Source organism: Sorghum bicolor, chromosome 8 (assembly GCF_000003195.3).
Source record: "Sorghum bicolor cultivar BTx623 chromosome 8, Sorghum_bicolor_NCBIv3, whole genome shotgun sequence".
Taxonomy (NCBI): domain Eukaryota; kingdom Viridiplantae; phylum Streptophyta; class Magnoliopsida; order Poales; family Poaceae; genus Sorghum; species Sorghum bicolor.
This window is the reverse complement of record NC_012877.2, coordinates 10580427-10603303: the sequence shown is the minus strand read 5'-3', so window position 1 is coordinate 10603303 and position 22877 is coordinate 10580427. Positions and strand designations below refer to the sequence as shown.

General features: G+C 42.7%; 1 protein-coding gene across 1 annotated transcript; it reads left to right on the top strand.

Annotated features, from left to right (window-relative positions):
• On the top strand, positions 5487 to 15672 carry LOC8058128 (serine carboxypeptidase 1). The gene is made up of 13 exons (XM_002442986.2): positions 5487 to 5958; positions 12367 to 12443; positions 12534 to 12656; positions 12770 to 12872; positions 12951 to 12988; positions 13096 to 13197; positions 13451 to 13531; positions 13605 to 13853; positions 14363 to 14428; positions 14526 to 14644; positions 14747 to 14860; positions 15096 to 15141; positions 15303 to 15672. The coding sequence occupies exons 1-13, from the start codon at positions 5619 to 5621 to the stop codon at positions 15384 to 15386; spliced, it is 1542 nt and encodes a 513-aa protein (XP_002443031.2). The 5' UTR covers positions 5487 to 5618; the 3' UTR covers positions 15387 to 15672.

Below are 22877 nucleotides of genomic sequence, written 5' to 3'. Positions count from 1 at the left end.
GGGAGGCTCTTGATGCCCGGTACGGTCTTTCTGACGCTGGTTCTGAGCTATATATCATGGAGCAGTTCCATGACTACAAGATGGTTGATAACCGTTCTGTAGTCGAACAGGCTCATGAGGTACAGGGACTGGTGAAAGAATTAGAGCTGTACGGATGTCCTCTCCCTGAAAGGTTTGTGGCAGGCTGCATTATTGCTAAGCTGCCACATTCCTGGACTGATTTTGCTACTACCTTGAAGCACAAGAGGCAGCAGTTTAGTATTGTTGAACTTGTTGGCAGTCTTGATGTCGAGGACAAGGCTAGAGCAAAGGATGTCAAGGGGAACGGAAAGGGCGGGAACGGTGAGGCGACTACTAGTGCACATGTGGTGCAAAAGTTTCGTCCTAAACCACAGAGGAAGAAGCCCCAGCAGGAGCTTAAGCAGAAATCCACTACTTCCTTCAAGAAAGGTAATAACAAGAAGATGGGATTTGACAAGGCGAAGATGACTTGCTTCACCTGTGGGAACAATGGGCACTTCTCCAGAGAGTGTCCTGAGGCTAAATGGAAGCCCCCACCAAAGGCGAAGACAGCTAACACCATTGAGACTAATGAGGTGCTTCTGGGTACGACAATTTATCTGCATTTTCAGTTTGTTCCTCACCTGATTGGTGGGTTGATACAGGTGCAAATATACATGTGTGTGCTGATAAGTCCTTGTTTTCCTATTACCAGGTCGGGAGGAGTGGAGCCTTGCTGATGGGGAATGGTGCGCGTGCTGGTGTTCATGGTGTTGGTATGGTGGATCTGAAGCTTACTTCGGGGAAGACCGTGCAACTCAAGAACGTGCATCATGTCCCCTCCATAAGGAAAAATCTGATTAGTGGCTCTTTGCTATGACGTGATGGCTTTAAACTTGTGTTTGAGTCTAATAAATGTGTAATGTCAAAGTACGGAACATTTGTTGGAAAAGGCTATGAAAGCAGAGGCTTATTCCGCTTGTCGCTAGTTGACACTTTACCTCTTGCCGTGAACAATGTGGTTAATAACGTTAATGTTGAGATGAATGTTTGGCATTCTCGATTATGTCATATTAATTTTGGCTGCATGTCTCGCTTAGCTAATTTAAATTTAATTCCTAAATTTGATGTTGCCAAAAATTCAAAGTGCCATACATGCGTTGAGGTAAAACAACCTCGCAAGCCTCACAAGGCTGCTGTGGCGAGAGAGTTGGCACCACTTGAACTCATCCATTCTGATATTTGTGAAATGAACGGAATTTTAACAAAAGGTGGTAAGAGATACTTCATAACGTTCATAGATGATTGCACTCGACGCTGTTATCTGTACCTAATTAAAACAAAAGATGAGGCGTTGCAATATTTTAAAACCTTTAAAGCTGAGGTTGAGAATCAACTTGAGAAAAAAATCAAATGGATGAGGTCCGATCGCGGGGGAGAATATTTCTCTACTGAATTTTCTGAGTTCTGCGTGGTGCACGGTATAATCCATGAGAGGACACCTCCATATTCACCTCAATCTAATGGGATTGCTGAGAGAAAGAACCGTACTCTAACTGATTTGGTGAATGCCATGTTGGAGACTGCTAGTTTATCTAAGGAATGGTGGGGTGAGGCAATTCTAACTGCGAATCATGTCCTAAATAGAGTGCCCACGAAGAACAAAGAAATTACTCCATTTGAGGAATGGGAGAAAAAGAGATTAAATATTTCTTATCTTCGCGTTTAGGGTTGTTTGGCCAAAGTGAACGTGCCAATAAACAAAAAGCGAAAGCTTGGACCAAAAACTGTAGATTGTGTTTTCCTCGGCTATGCCATTCATAGTGTGGGCTATCGGTTTTTAATAATAAACTCTAATGATCCTGTTATGGCTGTTGGAACGGTCATGGAGTCTAGAGATGCCACGTTCTTTGAGAATGAATTTCCTATGAAAATAGGTGCACCTAGCGTGTCTAGTCATGACTCTGTTCCTGAATCTCATGATTCAAATATACACGCTGATGACAACACCCATGAGCTTGAGCAAAATTCTGAGGAGGCTGATAATACTGTCACTCGAAGAAGTAAGAGGCAAAGAGTTGCTAAATCCTTTGGAGAAGACTTTATTATATACCTCATGGATGACACTCCCACAACCATTTCTGAGGCATATTCCTCTCCTGACTCTGATATGTGGAAAGAGGCAGTGCAAAGTGAGATGGATTCTATTATGTCCAATGGGACGTGGGAAGTGGTTGACCGTCCATTTGGTTGCAAGCCTGTGGGCTGCAAATGGGTGTTTAAAAAGAAGCTGAGGCCTGATGGTACAATTGAGAAGTACAAGGCAAGGCTTGTTGCTAAGGGTAATACCCAGAAGGAAGGTGAAGATTATTTTGACACTTACTCACCTGTTGCCCGACTTACGACCATTCGTGTGTTGCTATCCCTGGCTGCCTCACATGGTTTTCTCATTCATCAGATGGATGTTAAGACAGCTTTCCTAAATGGAGAGCTTGAGGAAGAGATCTACATGGATCAGCCCGATGGGTTCATTGCAAATGGTCAGGAGGGTAAGGTTTGTAAGTTATTGAAGTCCTTGTACGGCCTAAAGCAAGCCCCAAAGGAGTGGCATGAGAAGTTTGACAAAACTTTAACATCAGCCGGCTTTGCTGTGAATGAAGCTGATAAATGTGTATACTATCGGTTTGGTGGTGGTGATGGTGTGATACTGTGCTTATATGTGGATGATATATTAATATTTGGCAACAATTTAAATGTGATCAAAGAAGTAAAAGAATTTTTGTCAAACAATTTTGAGATGAAAGACTTGGGTGAGGCTGATGTCATTCTTAACATTAAGCTTTCACAGGAGGAAGGAAATGGTGGGGTAACTCTTATGCAGTCCCACTATGTGGAAAAGGTCTTGAACCGATTTGGGTACAGTGAGTGTACGCCTGCTCCTACCCCGTATGATCCAAGCGTTCATTTGAGAAAGAATCGCAGAATTACAAGAGACCAATTGAGATATTCATAGATTTGGCTCTCTCATGTATCTAGCTAGCGCAACCAGGCCTGATATCTCATTTGCTATGAGCAAATTGAGCCGGTTTGTGTCAAATCCGGGAGATACTCACTGGAACGCTCTTGAAAGAGTGTTGCGCTACTTGAAAGGGACAATGAGTTGTGGCATTTACTTTTTTGGGTACCCAAGGGTACTAGAGGGTTACTGTGATGCTAATTGGATTTCTGATGCGGATCAGCTTTATGCCACGAGTGGATATGTGTTCTTATTTGGAGGTGGTGTTGTTTCTTGGAAATCTTGCAAGCAGACTATCTTAACGAAGTCTACAATGGAAGCAGAACTGACCGCATTGGATACTGCTAGTGCTGAGGCTGAGTGGCTTCAAGATCTCCTGATGGACTTGCCGATTGCTGAGAAACCAATCTCGGCAATTTCTATGAACTGTGATAACCAAACTGTGATTACAAAGGTAAACAGTTCTAAGGATAACATGAAGTCCACAAAGCATGTGAAACGATGTTTGAAGACTGTCAGAAAATTGAGAAACTCCGGAGTAATTGGTTTGGACTATGTCCATACATGAAACAATCTGGCAGATCAATTTACTAAGGGTCTGTCACGAAATGTGATAGAAGGCGCGTCGAGGGAGCTGGGTTTGAGACCCACGTAGAGCCAGCAACAGTAGTAACCTGTCCTATGTGATTCGAGATCCCATGAATTAGGATGGTGAAACAAGCTGTTGACTGACTGAGGGAGAGACCCCTTAGACTATAACTCAGCTCGTTGGAGATGCATCGTCTCTCCAGTACTGTAAGGCAGGTTGATTAAGTTCTTAATATGATCCGAGCGGCTTGGTATAGCGGGGATGTTGTCCTACAGACATCCTATAAGGAACACACCTATATGAGCTCGATTGCTAGTCACAATCTATGTGATGTGGGTAATCTCTAGATGCTCAGGAAAAGGCCCCGAAGTGTGACTTATATGCTTCAAACAGAGGGAAGGTACTTGGCAGCCTAGTATCAGTTAAGAGGCTTTGCTAAACTCATCTCACACAAAACTGTCAATTCAAGGTTCTATCCATTGTTCAGTTGTGGCTGAGTGTAGCTAGTCTTCTAGATGGATGTTCAACATAACAATCTCCATCGAAACACTGGTATATAAAAGGAATGTGGTATTTGAGAACTTCAAATTGTGTACCCTAGAGTTTGGTGGGGATTGTTGCATATTATGGGCCTAGCCCATTAATTTAATAATATCTATTAAACTCTATGGTCCTTACGTGTGCATTAATTTATTTTGTACTGTATGGGAATTTAACCGAGAGACGGCGTGGCGTGGCGAGGCAGGCAGGCAGCGAACGAGCGAATGGGCGGGCAGGCGAGGCCTTTAACTTTGCATCTCATGCCTTCATGGTTTTAATTGAGAGAAGTTTCTGGTAACTCCCGTAACTCCTGCCTTCATGGTTTTCATTGAGAGGAGTTTCTGGTAACTCCCGTAACTCCTGCCTTCATGGTTTTGATTGAGAGGAGTTTCTGTTAACTCGTGTAACTCCTGCCTTCATGGTCTTGATTGAGAGGAGTTTCTGTTTCTGGTAACTCCTGTCCGTTTCTGTCTCCTCCACCGCAAAGAGTCGCGACCTTTCTGTTCCGCACCTGGCCTTCCTCCTTCTGCTTGCCTATAAAAGGACCCGCACTCTCTCGGTTCTCTATAAGAAGGAAAAACCACATCCAGTTGCGCAAGCCCTTTCCGTTCCATCTCCGGCGAGCACCAGAGATGGAAGAGTAGGCCTCCGGAACGCGTCTCCGTCGTGCGCTTCATCTGCTCGGGTGAGGACGGGCGATTACGTTTTTGGGGAGTGTCGTTGGCGACACGACTACTCGCTAGTGATTCTGCGGCGACTACATGGCAACCTTTTCTGCACTGCATCGAGCGGGACGACTACAACGACAAAGCACCACCATGACTTTTCCCGGTGCGAGCGGTTCTGCCGCAGGGTATAATCTTCTTCATCCTATTATTAACTTCACTGTTAATATCATGATGTTCCTAGGTAGCATTTTGCTATTCTCCTACATGTTTTGCTTGGATGATCATGTGAATAATCTTTTACTGGTACCATATATTTCTGTACTCATCTTTGTTTCGGTTATTGAGGATACCTTGCGCACATCTACGATGATTCACATAAATAAAATGATATTAGTTGTATGTTCTGTCTTCTTAATTTGCTTCTGCAAATTGATAGTCATCCTTTTAATATTTGTCATGAATTATTTTTCTCAAATAATTCATGTCGTAATTATCCCTTTTATTGCGTCATTTTTATGGATTAAAATAAATATGAAAATGCCTTATATTTCAACAATATGGTGTGTTGCTGGTGCACCGTGGCCACTACACCACACCTCCTCCCACATCCGACCCGTCCATATGATATCTTAGCTTGCTGCTTGTTGCACGGTGCATAACCAATATCTTTAACACACTACATACACGTCGCAGCCGGCCGGCAGCTCATCTTCTGTATTTAAACGCGCTCCATCCATTCCGGTCAGGGCACAGAATCGTCACTCCTAGCTCCGCGCGCACCGAGCTCCCACACACTCTCGCAGCAATGGCACGCGGCGGCTCTACCGCTGCTCCTCTACCACTCCCGCCGCCGCTGCTGCTGCTGGTGGTAGTAGTAGTGGTGTCCTCGGCCTTTTTCCCTCGCTGCTGCCACGCCGCGCCGCCGGGTGCGCTGGTGACGAGCGTCCCGGGGTACGCGTCGGGCGGCGGCGCGCAGCTGCCGTCGAAGCACTACGCCGGGTACGTGACGGTGGACGAGGCGCACGGTAGGAGGCTCTTCTACTACCTGGTGGAGTCGGAGCGTGACCCTGCCAAGGACCCCGTCGTTCTGTGGCTCAACGGCGGGCCTGGCTGCTCCAGCTTCGACGGCTTCGTCTACGAGCACGGTGCGTAGTACTAGTTGCGTCTGATCGATCCGTCGTCGACGACATGCACACGACGACGACCGGTGGCCTGGTTGTCGTGTGCGTGTCGTCGTCACGAGTTTTTCTTTGCCCAATCGTCGTGGTTGCTTGTGGCATGTCGTCGTTCGTTCGTGCTGTGGACGGAATCGAGCTAGAAAAGGCGAGGAAGAAGGTAGCGGTGGTGGGGTGCCGATGACAGCAGCTGGACGACGCACAAAGCGGTGGTGCGCTATTGCTTTCTAGGAGTAGAAGAAAAGTAGGCATCGGCATCGCACAAAGCAGCCGGACGACGTACTGGATCGGATAGATGCATAAAAGACTCATATGTGCCCCAGAAACAGTCGCACACATAAGTAGACAAATCTCAAATGTACCGTTGCAGTGTTTATTACATAGCGGAATATAAGATATCACATAGTCTCATACAAAAATAATAGCATAAAGTAAACAACGCTCTCGACGGAAGCTCCACATAGGGACACTGTTGACTGATTGACTCCAAACCTAGTACTCATAGCGATAATCCTCGTTCCAATCATCATCATTAGCATAAACTGGGGTGTTGGAAAATTGCAAGAGTGAGCACATATCGTACTCAACAAGTATAACCAGTGGTTCATGAGGCTCAAATAGCTGACACTGGTTTGACTGCATTTAGCTTTTAATAGTGGATAGCATATTCATAATTAAATAGCAAATGTCAAGGTAGTAGAAATAATTCATTAATCACATGATCAAGTGTAAGCATAATTAATTCTTAGCATAAACGATAATCAAATGAACATAACAACTTAAGAAGCTCATCGTCATCGCAGCAAGAACCCCAAGGCCGCTCATAACCGTGAGCACGGCTAGAGGTCGTACATCTTTACCTATGAGTCATGATTTACCCTTTTGCCCGAGGTAGCTAATCTCTTAACTCCCTTCCTAGGAAGGTCGGCAGGGATCACTATGAAACCTTTCAAAAGTTCGTCTAACCGCAAGGTTTCCTTGATGCGCAGATATAGAGCCCCCCTTTCGATGGCACAATGACGCGCAGCCTATACACATACAGACAGAGGCCACACTATACCAAAAACGGTTCAGCCCCTCCGCCCTTTTGGGTAACCTCTAACAAGCTAGAAAAGGTCTTCATACTGAGCTAAAGCCAGAGCCATTATAGCCCTCATGGTTGCACTGTTGTCTCGGTGATCACTTACAGACAAGATCTCATATAGTTATTTGTCATCTTTTAACGTTCATTGCATAGTTATTAACAATCTTACAAGATCATGGATTATATCAAGCACTAGCACATCTACACCAAATGCATATCAAGTAGGTAACAAGGAATCCAGGTAACAATCATCTATGATTTTGCTAAGGTCGACAAGGGGATAGCATGCATATGACATATATGTATAGTTATAAGTGAATAGGTAACAAGGATGATCCCAAATTATACTTGCCTTGCTCAAAGCTCTCCTGAGCCTGCTGGTCTTCAAAAGCTTGGTCTTGATCACCAACGTACGGCTCACCGTCTATTCCCAAACATCAATCAACAACACGCAATCCAAAATCCAATGTAGACAATCATACACGAAGCAAACAAGTTATAATTAGAACATTACACTAAACAGTGGTAAAACAAATATAAAAGTTTATGAAAATATTCTACGCAGCGCTACGAACACACAAACGTAAAGTTCACGAAAATCGGAATTAAAACGGAGAAGATATGAATTTTCCAAGATTTCCTATAGAGAAATAATTAATTAAATGCTACTGCAGAATTTAAATGTTTCAAAACAGTAAACTAATACTTCTAACATGTAGAGCTCGTAATCGCGAACCTAACGCAATTTGAATGGACAAAAACGGAGTTAAAATGAGTATTTTATAAGCAATTTAAGTTCAGTGACAAAACTGTAAATAGCTGAAAACGCCTTTGATCTCAACCGGGGAGTACGCTTTCGCAGTTGGAAAGCGTAATCTTGTGCAGTGCGCCAAGGACCGCGGAGTAAAAACAGAAAAGTTCAGGGACTCTTAAAGAATTTTGTCAGCCGAAAGGGTATCTTCGTTTCCTGGCCGTCGATCTTCAAACGGACGGCATCGGGCGCGTCCAGGGTGTCGGGCGGCGGTCCGGCCGGAGTGGAGCTCCCGCGGCGGCGCCATGGAATGGCTCGCGGCGTGCGGCAGCTCACTTCCAACCTTGGCAAGATTCGAACCGTGCGTTGCGGCCGACTAGGGCTTGGCTTACGTGGCGCGGGTGGGAAAGACGATGCGTGGAGCAAAGCTAGGGGTCTTATAGGGTCTCGGTTGGCACAAAAAAGGCAAGAGCAATCCTGCCGATCTCGGGATGGAAATCGGAGACAGACTCTCGGTCGAGTCCTACTCGCCCACGGCGAGAGGAGGGAGACGAGCGCTGCCAGAAGGGGCCCGCCTGTCAGCCGGCCAGGGAGAGAAGGTGCGCGGGCCGAGCTCAAAGGGGAAAGGGGAGGGCACTGGGCCGCGCTAACGGGCCGGGGAGGGGAAGGAGGTCAAGGGGGAAAAACTGAGCTACGGGGTGGGAGAGGGAAATGGGCCTCAGCCAGCAGGCCACCAGGCCGAGGGGAGGGCTGGCCAGGGTTTTTTTTTAATATTTTCTAAACAGAATTTTGTGCACATATTATTTCTACCCAAGAACAATCAAGCAACACATAAAATATGCTCGAGCATGAATGCACCATCAAGGTTACTAAACCTATGATAAATTTTATTTTCCTCAAAAATATTTATTCACTAAATTAAATGTTCACAAAAATACTTAAATAAATTAATTTAATTCCTATTAATTGAAATTAAAATTTTGGGTGTTACATATAGTATCATGATATTCTCTACAAGCTACTAGTATTGTCTGTATTTGACATCTCTCCATCGCATTTTTCTTTCCCGCTTTCCTCACCATGCAACTTTTTTTTCCAACCAACTTGTTAGAGTATGGAATCTAATAAAGATGTAGAATAAATTGAGCGTTTTGGGGATCAAACTTTCTTTCATGGATGGAGTGGGCTGTGAAGTGGAAGAGACCAAATTTGCCTGACGTGCAGAGTTATGTAGAATATGGACGTGGGATAAGTCCGCGGATTTGGAACATGCGGTTTTATATAGGGATCTTGAAATAAATATTATTGGTTCAACTAAGGCATCAACCATCTTGAGAGTAGTTAGCCTGGCAGATGACAAATCCGGCAGGAGCCACAAGACAGGAGAAATGCGGGGTTATGGCGATATAGATATTTCTAGAGGCTATAACAAGTGACGAAAAAAGGTAGAGAAGGGAAAAGGGTATACCAGATGGAATACGAAGAAAACCAATGCAAAAATGTCCCGAATTTAGACATAATTTGGGCAAAAAATTCCTTTTCCAAAGCATAGAGAAAAGCTTGGGTGCTTATAATTTGATACACTTCATATCTTTTTAGTGTTCCTTTGATATATATGTTCAATATTTGTATTCTTATCTTATCTTTGTAAAGAATTTAGCGCTCTTATGAGTAGTGTCTTAGCGCACGGGACCCAAGAGAGGACTAGTAAATTGGATCACTAATAAAAAAAGTTAACCCAGTGCTCCAACACGATTTATGCTAGATAATAACCACTTCATCCATACCCATAAAGAAAGTCATCTTGAAAAAGGTTTGGATCAAACATTGAGAATATAAATCATAAATAACTTTTAAGTTGTTGAGTTTGGAAATGTAAAAATATAGGAATACATTTGTCTTGAAAAATACTTACATATAAATATACATATACCACTTTTTGATAAATATTTTATATAACAAGGAGTCAAAGTTAGATTTTGAAGACCGTGTCGTTGTTCTACACGAGTTTCTTTACGTATATGAAGGGAGTACTAACTAGCAAGAAGTGCACCTAGAAATTATCTAGTGTCTCTACCTACCCATTCACAAAGAGTTCTGCAACCTATATATAGCTAATCATATCATCTATCCCAATTAATATAGAAAGGTAGAAGACACATAAACACATGAAACATAAGCGACGTAAGTAAATATCAAGTGAGCAAAGAGCAAACTTCCAAGAAGTGGCGTTACCAATATTAGAGATCTCGAATATGCTCTCATCCATGAGACCCTCACCTTTGGGATGCCCTAGTCTCCCAATCACATTGACGCAGTACACTGTGGCGCTTCGTCATCAAAGGGTTTCCTTGTCGTTGACATGGCCGGTGAGTCACTATAAGGCTCCAGCATGCAAAGAGCACACAACTCTACCTCTCATACTAAGTCCTATATAGGCCCTTGGATCATGCAATAAGTGAGAGCCTAAGCTTAAATATATAACATTTTCGCAACATTCATAGTGGGAATGTCACATACAAGCCTAAGGTTGTAACTCGAAGAGTTATCACCCCTTGCAGTCATAATGGTCCATGCATCGTAGATGTTGGATGCAGTGAAGCTAAAATGTTACTCAAGCAGGGCAATATCATGATAGGACTTTATGCGTATGTTGATGTTCTCGAGGATGCATGTCATGTGTATGATAGTTGTGGTCAACAGAGATGTCAAAGTTTTCAAAGATGAGTTGGCCACACAAGAAGCCTTGGATACCCAAGGTGTTTCCATGGGCATGGTGGTTCATATGAGATGTCACCATTAATAAATGTGATGCATTGAGGCAGCCATTGAGGGAGAGTTGATGCCAAGGGTGTAGCCAATGTCACCATGGATGAGGTATGCACTAGGTTTGCCATGCCTACAATTGTGTTATGGATAATGGCACCTGTTGGTACTGTGTTGCCAATACTAGATGTACTAGAGGAAGATTCTCAACCATGCATCAACATCTAAAGTACTAGCGGAGAAAGCCTCCAGGATGAGTGTAGTGTAAAAATGGAAGGGTAGAAGATACCAATGCAGTCCATGGTTGTTGGAGTAGATGAAATGGGCAAGGAATAGCAAGGAGGTTGTACTGGACAAAGTGAGGAGGTAGGTCTAGGTGATTTGTTGCAAGGCCTGGTATTTTGGATGCCATGATAGTGATGCTCAATGTGAAGAACATGAACATCCTACCAAACACATTGCATGTGATGTGCACAATGTCATAGCCCATATATGTAGTTTGTGTCAATTAAGATGAAATTGCATGGAATAAGTCAATTAAGATGCAATTGCAAAGAATATGTACCATTAATGGCGACGATGATGCGGCATGGCAATAAGATGCAGTAGCATTTGGAGAGAGGAGGTGTGTAGTACTTGATGACAAAGGAGACAAGGATGAGCTAGCATTGAGTGATGTGCTAGAGGCAATGTTTTTCCTAAACGCTAAACAGTTAACAATCAGTCACCTGCCATTTAGCCATTATTCGGGCTAAACAACCCATTAAACGGGCTAAATGGTCAGTTAAACGGACTAAATAGCTGATTAAACGGAAACGATGTACCACTGTGTAGCGTTTACACAACGTTTAAATGGTCTAAACGGCCGTTTATGTGAACAGTGGCTAGAGGTGGCCAATAATGTAGTTGAAGCAGATGTCAATGTAGAGGCATGCAAAGATGAGGGCTTCAGAACTAAAATGATGTTAGACCGGGAAAACAATAAGAAACCCTATTCAATGATTAGTGGGAGAGAAAACCCTAGTTATCTGATCAGGAAAAGACTCTCTAGGGTGATCATTCGACACGTCTGGTGGCGAGAGGCCTAGGTATGGTGGACCTGTTGTCCATGGCCAAGATTATCCTGGGTGATCTTGGGTGGGTGGGTGTTGGGGGGTAGTGGCGGAGGGGTGGCCAGCAGGGCCACGCCAAAATATTTGGAACCCCGCCATTGCAAGTCCTCTTCATATCATGGTTCTATCGGTCTCTAGGTTGTCTCCACTCTCCCACATTCAAAGTCTAGGCACCACATTCAGGTCTTGACGAGTCAACAACAAACTACTATCCATTCTTGATACTGAAGGGAATTAGTGTATGCAAAGCTTCGGCCAACACGACAACTAGAGGTAAATTAATAAAACACTATGGAGCAGTTGGTAGGTGCTCACTGCTCAGGCATGGTACAATTCTGACCCAAGCTGCATGCACCCTCAAGCAACATGCTGACCCATGAAGTCACTGTGTTTGCACGCCTCCCTCTCTACTTAAGATCATGGTTCCGCCATTGGGGGGAGGCATGCTACAAGGCCGTTGGGGGGGGCACTGTTGTGCAATAGAGGATGTATAATTAGTGGCATGAGCATATCAAGGGCATTGTGTAGCAAAATAATAGAGTTTATGGCCATGGAACCTGAATCTCAACTTATGACAACAAGCAAAGGAACTAACTCAAACTGGAGATGCCTGATACACTCTAACATCTTTCATCCCAATTAATGAGTGTTTTTTTGGGGTCCAGGACCATTCAACTTTGAGGCAGGAGGGTCAGCTGGAAGCTTGCCAAAGCTTCATCTCAACCCTTATAGCTGGTCTAAGGTTGGACATTTCTGTTAGTCCTAAGGATAAATTATCTGGTGTTCAAGCTCTAAACTGAGACAGAATAGTGATGTTTCCCTTGCATTGTAGGTGTCTAGTGTGATATACTTGGACTCCCCGGCTGGTGTTGGGCTGTCTTACTCCAAGAATGTTTCAGATTATGAAACTGGTGATCTTAAGACTGCTGCTGATTCGCATACTTTTCTTCTCAAGGTAAATATATATGTTCTTTTGTGTTGGGCACATTAGTAAATTTATCATTATCAATTATAATCTTTTTACAGAACAAAAAGCTGATCAGTTCCCTTTCCGTTACATTTAACCAGTGGTTCCAACTCTACCCTGAGTTCTTGAAAAATCCATTTTATATAGCTGGAGAGTCATATGCTGGAGTTTATGTCCCTACCCTTTCACATGAAGTTGTCAAAGGTTTTGTCTTTGGGATAGTAATGATCCTTAAACTGCTAGTTATTTTGATATTCTTGTTACTGACAAATTATTTTACAGGAATCCACAAAGGAGATAAGCCAACTATAAATTTTAAGGTTAGTAATTTTTATTATATTATCGCAGCCTTCATGGGAACGGCGAACATGGTTACCAAGGAAATATATATAATAATGTTTAAAGTTTTGTTGTATTCTTGTGTTAGGGCTACATGGTTGGCAATGGTGTATGCGACACCGTCTTTGATGGTAACGCTCTTGTGCCATTTGCACACGGAATGGCTCTAATTTCAGAGAGTATATACAAGGTACATCAGTATGACTATACCCCAACGGATATCCTCATCCTAGAATAATTTTTACATTACACCATGATGTTGTATTGATTGTATTGGAACACTTCATTCAAATCCTTTGAATACACAAAATACTTCTAAATCTTTGTGTATCCATTGAAACATACATATGTTCTTTCGATTTACCATAATTTCTATACAAAATGTGAAGGCCGGAATGTTTCATTCCTTTATCTTCAAAAAATAATTTCTATACAAATTGTAGGAAGCCAACACTGCATGTCAAGGAAGTTACTGGAATTCTAGTAGTGCAAAATGCGACGAAGCGCTGTCAAAAGTCGATACGGTAAACCTGACACTATCTAGTAAAATAAAGAAATACTATATTCTTTGTATTATATGTTGATGTTTTTGTGTAGGCACTTGATGGATTAAATATTTATGACATTCTTGAGCCATGCTACCACGGTACAAACACCAAAGAAGGTATCCCACAAAGTAACAAACTGCCTCCAAGTTTCAAAGATCTTGGTGTAACTAGCAAGCCCCTTCCAGTAAGAAATAGAATGCATGGACGGGCCTGGCCTTTGAGAGCTCCTGTAAGAGATGGGCGTGTTCCATCATGGCAGGAGCTAGCTGCATCAGTTCCCCGTGGAATTCCATGTATGGTGAGGACAAGCACACTAACCACCCCCACTATAACTCTATTATCTGTCATAACATTAATGTTTTGCTCCAGAGATTGCTCCTTACCTCTTTTTGTACTCTCTCATTTTCTTTACCGATGTCATTGGTTGCTTCCATCCTCTTTACTTACAAATTTGACCATAGTTTCAATCACAATATTGAAAGATAGAAATAAAAAATATATTCATGAAGCAAATCTAGATATGCTTAGTCAATGTGTAAAACATCCCACTATAGATCACCATATATGTATGTGAGCTAGCGTCGTAAACTCGTAATACAGTAATACTAATATGTGCAATTCAACACACTTATTTAGTTCATTTATCTTTATCTTCTCCGATTATACTATGTAAATAAGGCAGGCACATCTTCCAGCTTTATCTTCGCTGAAATATAGAGGTGTAATTTTTTTTGTCACAAACGAAGCATGATTCATTTTATCCCATTTTCTTATGTACCCTCACTGTCTTGTTTTCTTAATTTTCAGAGTGATGAAGTTGCAACGGCATGGCTAAACAATGATAACGTCAGATCTGCGATTCATGCTGAACCAGTATGATAGTCATACACTAAATAACCACCTTGTACTTATTGGACCTATTCTAAAGCTTTCCACCTTCTAACCATAGTTTATCATGCACATATATTAGGTCAGTTCAATTGGACCCTGGCAGTTATTCACAGAATTAGATTTTGATCATGATGCTGGGAGTATGATAATTTATCACAAGAACCTTACAAGCCAGGGTTATCGTGCTTTGATTTACAGGTACTTTAAGAACCTATAAAATTATATGATTTAGGCTCTTACATTTTTAGACCCAGAAAAGTTGTGGTTATCATTGTGATATTTCTTTTGCAATTGTTTCAGCGGTGACCATGATATGTGCGTACCTCACACTGGGACTGAAGCATGGACTGCATCTTTAGGCTACGGCATCATTGATTCGTGGCGACAATGGATTGTTAATGAACAAGTTGCTGGGTATTTGAACACACATTGACTCTTTTCTCCTAAGATCTTCAAATCACAATATCCTAGTGGTTGAATTATTCTTCAAAATAACCAACAAAAGTTAAAAGTTCTTTCATAAGAGAAATCTTCAGTTAAATGGTTTATTTATTTTCCATTGTTTCAGTCAAATGATTGTATGTTCTCAAGGAAAGAAATTAAGGACATGTTGCTCTACTCACATATTTTTGCATGTTATACTACTCAGGTACACCCAAGGATATGAAAATGGCCTTACTTTCGCCACGATTAAGGTGTGGTTCAATTTCAAATTGAACTTTGTCAATTAATCCATAGATTCACAAACATGATACTACCCTGCCAAATAAAAAACAAATTACATCTAATGACGCATTTTTGAAACACAAGAAAACTAAGTTGCCTTTTTTATCTATCCTGTTTGTTCCTCTCGCAGGGTTCTGGGCACACAGTTCCTGAGTATAAACCACAGGAATCATTGGCTTTCTATAGCCGTTGGCTTAATGGTACTAAGCTGTGATACTCATGAAGGAGCTCCTGACGATGGGAGGCCTATTTTTGTGCAAGTTCATGTAGTACTGAACCAAAAAAAGTACAATGTGAAGAAATTGGATAAAGCATACAGCAATATAAGGCAGCTAAAGGATCAAAGTACCTAGCGGCAACTACAATGTTGCAATGATTCGTGCAAATATTATATCAAAGTACCTTACATGCATTATTCATTAGTTCACTGGGACCAAACATTTCTGAAAAATTTCCTTGATATTTTTTTGAAACATAGTATAAACATAGAGGCTCATATACATGCTCATGCGCACTCTACTTTTATGACCACCTTCAAGCCTAATTGGTAACCTAGACATATGCCTCTAGCCAGACTTATATGCTGCAACTATCTCTGTTTGGTAGGTTGTATGGAGTTTTAATTTGGCCTGCGATATTCTAGTGCAAGAAAAGGCGTGCCCTGAGGTTGCACCAAAAGGAACAAAATTTCCTTGCCGCATAGGTATGAGCAAGCTGATTTTTGAGGCAAGGTATAAGATGGCAGAGTTGGTGCACGCGACTGGTGCCACCCAAAATTGGTGCAATTAGGATTACTTACCCTACTGATATATGTGGAAGGTGCTGCTGGTTTACTCCCTCCACACTCATTTTTTATTGTCTCCGGCTAGATAGTCGATTTTTCTAGCTAATTTTTGGTAATGGCCATTTTCCTGTTGGGCCTTCCAAAATGTTGCCCAAATCAAAGGGGGTCTTCCATTGGGCTAATGGCACTCTTGCGAAGGTTTTGCATGCCATGCTATCCCCTAGCCCATGTTCCAAATGTTTCTCCTCGGCCCATACTAGGCCTTTCTACCCAAACCCCATCCATTGCCAGAACTGTCATCACTCAAGACACACCGATTGAATTGTCAATTCCCACTTCATTCTCCATCCCCTTCCATGGGATGACTCAATCATGGCTTTCCAACTTCTCATCCTGTCGCTCAGGCTGTTTCACGAACTACGGGGGGCAAAAGATCACTAGGGACACGTTACTCCGCCTCCCTCTTCTCTCATTTGTTGGTCTCAGGCCTAGCGTATCATGGCGTTGGAGTTCAATGACGAAACATTGGAGAGTTCACTGACATCCTTGCAGGTGATCATGTCTATTGTCTCCCCTCCGCTAGTCTACTCATCATTTAGTGTGTTCGCTTCCCTTGCTCAGGGTTCTCCTACCTTTCCTCCCTTACTACACATTTCTTGAACAGAGAAAATCCTAGCTACATTAACATCTCCCCTTTTTTCACAACGATCAATGGCTTTTCATATGGTTGATCCCACTCTGTTTATGGCACACTAGGGCAATGGGTCATGGTGCAAGGAAGACCAAGGGAGTTGTAGATCATCATGGGTTAGATGCCAAAAAAGAATAGTGATCTAGCCATTATCACTCTGCATTCGCTCTCGCTAGGGCAGGTTTTGATTTTTTAGTCATACATAACATCATTAATGATTTCCTCCATAATTAGATGCGGGTTGGCTACTATTCATTGCAGCTATGCCCTGACGGTGTGATTTAACTATATGCATGTTGGAGACTTTCTCATTCACTAGAGCCCCCACCTATATGGCAATTTCACTATTTCCTTTGTTACACATAACTGGACTTGGAATAGACATACTGCTATTATGAATCATAAGGTCTAGCTAATCCTCCTAGGCTTGATATTGATTATTGGATCCAACCTTTGCTAAAAAAGGCCATTTCACCATTTGGAAAGCTTTTGATTTGGGAAGAAGACCATATGCACTTGTCTAGGGCTATCTATCACGGGGTTAAAACCACGACAAGCATATTGTTCGGATGGTGTCGTCGCACGACGAATACAGTGACTCAGGTGAACTCAAGAACTCAAGAAACACATGGGAGACGTAGAGATTTATCGTGGTTTAGGCCAAGTCAGTCCCTACATCTAGCAGCTGATGATCCTTGTACTCAAGAACACCAAGGATCTAGGGGGTTACAATCGGTGTGAAAGGATGAGTTTTGGTAGGGGCTAGCTCGATGCTAGTCCTAAGGTGGTGGTGTACCACACTACTAGAAATGTCTCCCCTTGCTGGAGAGGAAGGTGACGGTGGAGGAACTGCCAGAGCTTCCCCATGGGTTGCTCTACTCTGGGTGACTAGAATAGAGAAGGCAGTTTGGTGTTGGAAAGATTCAAGATCCCCATGAAGGGCTGATCCTGTCCCTTATATATAATAGGAGGGGTTGGGTACAAGGTGGTTGTGGTTTCTAGCTTATGGTAAACATGCACCAGAGTCCATGGAGGCCTTGCAGTGGAGCGTCGTGGACCGAGGAGATGTCTTGGCACTGATGAAGCCTGGGTGTTGTCTAGCTGTTCTATCTTGACCACCGAGTGTTAGGTCTTGTCAGCTTGGACTGGCCTCCCTAGGTGAGACCTTCTAGAGTCTTCCTAGTAGTGGGGGAGGTTAGCTCTAGAGGCTGACATGTAGGCTTAGAGGCCAACTAGCCCCTGGAGGATGATGGGGATTTGTCTTTTGGTGTCATGCCCTAGACGTGACCCTGTTAGAGGAGCAACTGGTAGGGACACACCTTGAGAGCATCATCGGCGAGACCCCGAGCATCGGTAGCCTAGGTGCTCGTCATCTTGAGCCTAGGCCTTGGCTAGCTTCAGTAGGTGGGGTAGGATCCAAGGGCCAGGCATGGTGGCAATGTAGATCAAGTGGCCATGGCTTGGTGCAGCCCCTAAGCCTCAACCCAAAGGTGTTGTGGGGCCAGGCATGGCTAGATCCATTGTCCCAAGGGCATGCCTAGGTCTGCCTAATGGGCATAACCCCTAGCCCCGAGGCTATCCTAGAGGGATAGGCTAGGGGTCTCTAGATGATCAGGAACCATCTAAAATTAAGATTTAGACATACCTGGATGTTTATGATCTTGACAAGAGCCCTTGAGCCCTTTGTGGCCTCAGTTACCATGATGGCGATGAAAGGCTGACTTTGGTCTCATGGTGATTGAACCCTCCTTTGCAGGGATGATTCTGCTGACCAAGAGAGGTCTCCCCTTGCTTGAGGACTTCACCTACAAAACATGAAGGAGCTTTGGCTTGGTGGCTGAGGGCAAGTGTTAGTGTTGGCTCCCTCACTAGTCCAAGGTGCTTGGGTCTTCAGCTCGAGTGAGGGCTTGGCTGGCTCATCTAGGAGCCGCCAACTAAAGGCCCTCCTTTCGATCAGATCTTGCCAGGCTAGGTGATCATGAGCTCAAGGCTGTAGCTCGGGGCCAGTTGATCAACCATAAAACCTTGTCCTTCTAGGGCCTGTGATGTATAATGGGATTAAATCCTCTTGAGCCGGCCTTCTAGGGCCAACCCTTTGCTGCCATGGATCAGGGAGTGTTGACGGTTCTTAAGTATCAATTTTAATTATCAAATAAACAAGAGAAAGGACCAATATGCAACCAACACCTAGAATTAGGGTTTGATCTGACAGAATTCCACGAGTTTTGTTGTTTATCTGTTTCTGCAGGGGGTTATCAGGAAATAAGGAAGAAAAGCCCACATGTCGGGATTACATAGAGATATCAACGCACCGCGCGATTTTCTACCATCTAGAAGACTCCAGAAGCCACGAGAATGAAGCAGAGGCCGAAAGGGGCCAGGCCCAGGGCGCCCGCCCTGGTGACCTGGGCGCCCGCCCCCTGCTGGATCCCGTTCGGGACTCTCTTCGCACACGATGTTCCACCGACCTATTGGATCAAGGATAATGTAGTACCACCTCGCCTACCGGCCCAAAAACGCATAGAGGAGGAGGACTATATAAGGAGACCCCCCTGGCCCCTGGAGGAGACAGGAAATTATCATAGAGATTGAGGGGTGCCCTCGAAGGAAAACCTCTTCTCTAATTAATATTTCTTTTTAGGCTTAGCAACCAATGTAAAGTAGAAATAGATCTTCTAGTTTCTACTAGATTGAGAGAGATAGAGTGGAGGTGTAGATTGGAGGAAGCCCGGCCTGCCGGTGTCTACTCCAAGCTTGTAACTACGGGATCAAGTTCTCCTAACCCGAAGCTTGCTCCTAGGATTCTTCAGTATTTCAACTTCTAAATTCTAGTAAGTTCTTGTTTTATTGTTCTTCTGGTTTATGAGTTTACTTTAATCTCTTCGCGTAGAGTTTAGAGTAACCATTGCTGGCGTAAACGTGGTGTTTAGGCTCGGGTACTCATAGATATTCCCTGACTAGCTAGATCGTGGTAGTAGTGAGGAACGTGACAATTCCAAGTTACCTTTGCAGACCATATCTCGTTAACAGGAAGGATAGGGTTTATAGGTGCGGGTTGAACATCCTTTGTGGTGTCTAGATTCCGTTAGCCTCCCCAATAGAAGAGTAGATCATCCTTACCAAGGTTAGAAGGAGACTATGGTTGCAGTCTTCTCTATTTGGCACTCACATCGAGAGATATTCTTTGTTGCCTAAAGGGTTAGTAGTAGTAGACCGGTTAGTCAGATGCACTCTTTCTCCTAGTGGTAAAAAAATAAATACGATACTCTAGATAACCTCCCGGGTGAAGTGCTCACCGATATCCGTGCGCTTGCGGATCAATTCTTATTGCGTTCCCAAATATCAACAAGCATTTCTCGCGCCGTTGCCGGGGAGAAAGACGGTTTGCTGAGATAACCTTGAGTCTTACTACTAACTTGTATCTATACTTTTATCTTTTCTTATCTTTTATATTCTGTATTTATTTTCTTTACTCTTACCTTATGGAAAACCAAAATTCTAAATCGATCCATGAATCTGCAATCCCTTCAGTAACTGACCTTTTACCATGGGAGTCATCACAGCCTATCCAAACATCCCAGTATAAGTTAAGTTCTAGGTTGATTGCCATGATTCAAAACCTATCTTTTTCGGGAAAGGAAGACGAAAACCCTTACCTTCATATTAGAGATTTTGAGCAAACACGTGATTGTCTTCGCATTGAAGGCATTTCTGATAAAACTTTACGTTGGAAGCTTTTTCCTTTTTCCTTAAGGGGAGAAGCTAGACAATGGTACAGTCAGAAGGTAAGTCAACAACGAGGTGAATGGGGAGTTTTACGAGCCAACTTTTGTCTAGATTTCTATTCCCTCGACCGTATAGCCGACCTTAGACTCGAAGTCCTATCTTTTAAGCAAAAAGATAATGAAACTTTGGGAAAATCCTGGAAAAATTTTTCTGATCTTTTAGAATCTAGACCAAACCTTAATCTTGAAGACCCTGTTCTTTTATTTCACTTTTTTCGAGGTCTTCAGAAAAATCACAAACAAATGCTACACACAATGTCTAGAGGTTCTTTCTTTCGCATCCCTACTGATGAAGCTAGAGTGATCCTAGATAGAATCCTAGAAGCTGAGATGGATAATAGCCTTCATGATGAAACCTACGAAGCTAAAGTAGACACTCTGCCAAATTCTTCATCTACTTTAGCTATCCCAAGTTCTAAGCCACAAGAGGAAGAAATTCCACCACCGGACTTCATGCTGGATATAGAATCCGATCTTTTTGCCGATTTTGGAAACATTTCAAACTACCATTCTATTGACAAACCCCAAAACGGCCAGTTTAGCATTTATTTGCCAAGTGAATACCAATTGAGAGAGCTTATCTCAGTCATGAGTAGCGAATGGTTGGAGGAGTCAGAGCTTTCCTCTGATGTGATCCGTTTGGACACACCCTCTATAACTATACGCTGTGCTTATAATTTTGATCGATTTAATGCTCTTTATAATCCTGTTATGGGGATCAACATCATGTCTAAATCTTTTGCACTTAAACTATTTAAAAATCTTGTCTTAACCCCCACAACAAAGGTCATAAAGGAATCTTCTTGACGATTAGTCCCCAGTCTTGGAATTATTAATGTCCTACCTCTTATGGTAGAAGGCTCCATGGTTCATTTGAACTTCTATATCTTTGATACATGGGACTTCGACCTGTTGATAGGACAACCTTTTAGAAGACTCCTTTATGAAGGTCATACTGGAAAGCTAAACATTTCTTTTGGAAAAGCCTTTAAATTCCCAATAACAATTTCACACTCCTTAAACAATAAGGCCGAATCATATCTTTTGCCTGATCCTATGGAGGAGGTAAAGGCTGCATCTCTAGAGCTTTTAGAAGAATCAGACTTAGAAGACGAAACTCTGTTCTTCACAGAAGAAGAAGCCGAACCTTCTGAACCAGAACCCTTAGATGAGTTTGCAGAAACACCTAGACCCCCCATAGAGCTTAAAACTTTACCACCCGGTCTTAACTATGCTTTCCTAAACAATAATCCAGAGTTTCCTGTGATCATTAGCAATAAACTCACTCTGGACCAAACTCTGTGATTAATGACTATTCTTGAGAAACATCACTCAGTTTTCGGCTACTCACTCCAAGATCTTACAGGAATCAGTCCTATGATTTGTACCCATCGTATTCCAACAGATCCTTCTGTTTCACCCTCTCGAGAACCCCAACATAGACTTAATAACACTATGAGAGACGTAGTTAAAAAGGAAGTTATAAAGTTGCTGCATGCAGGGATTATATATCCTGTGCCGCACAGTGAGTGGGTAAGCCCAGTGCAAGTTGTGCCTAAAAAGGGAGGCATGACTGTTATTATGAATGAAAAGAACGAGCTAATTCCGCAACGCACCGTCACAGGAGGGCGGATGTGCATAGACTATAGAAAACTAAACAAAGCCACGAGAAAGGATCACTTTCCTTTACCTTTCATAGATGAGATGCTAGAGCGGTTAGCAAACCATTCGTTCTTCTGTTTCTTAGATGGATATTCAGGGTATCACCAAATCCCGATCCATCCTGATGATCAAAGCAAAACCACTTTTACATGCCCATATGGAACTTATGCTTACCGTAGAATGTCTTTTGGGTTATGTAATGCACCAGCTTCTTTTCAAAGATGCATGATGTCTATATTTTCTGATATGATTGAAGAGATTATGGAAGTTTTCATGGATGATTTCTCTGTTTATGGAAAAACTTTTGATAGTTGTCTAGAAAACTTAGACAAGGTTTTGCAAAGATGTGAAGAAAAGCACTTAGTCCTTAATTGGGAAAAATGTCATTTTATGGTTAGAGAAGGAATAGTGCTGGGACACTTAGTGTCTGAAAGAGGTATTGAGGTAGACAAAGCTAAAATTGAAGTAATTGAACAACTACCTCCACCTGTGAATATAAAAGGAATTTGAAGCTTTTTTGGCCATGCTGGTTTTTATTGTAGATTTATAAAAGATTTCTCATTCATTGCTAGACCACTTACTCTTTTGCTAGCCAAGGATGCTCCTTTCGAATTTGATGATGCATGTCTAACATCTTTTAATTTATTAAAGAAAGCACTCATCTCTACACCAATTATTCAACCCTCTGATTGGTCGTTGCCTTTTGAAATTATGTGTGATGCTAGTGATTATGCTGTGGGGGCAGTTTTGGGACAAACTAAAAATAAGAAGCATCATGCAATT

Coding starts and splice junctions, on each gene's coding strand:
- LOC8058128 (XM_002442986.2), top strand. CDS start 5,619: ATGGCACGCGGCGGCTCTACCGCTGCTCCTCTACCACTCCCGCCGCCG. Junction 13,198..13,450: donor TTTCAGAGAGTATATACAAG/GTACATCAGTAT, acceptor TACAAATTGTAG/GAAGCCAACACTGCATGTCA. Junction 14,861..15,095: donor GTTAATGAACAAGTTGCTGG/GTATTTGAACAC, acceptor TATACTACTCAG/GTACACCCAAGGATATGAAA.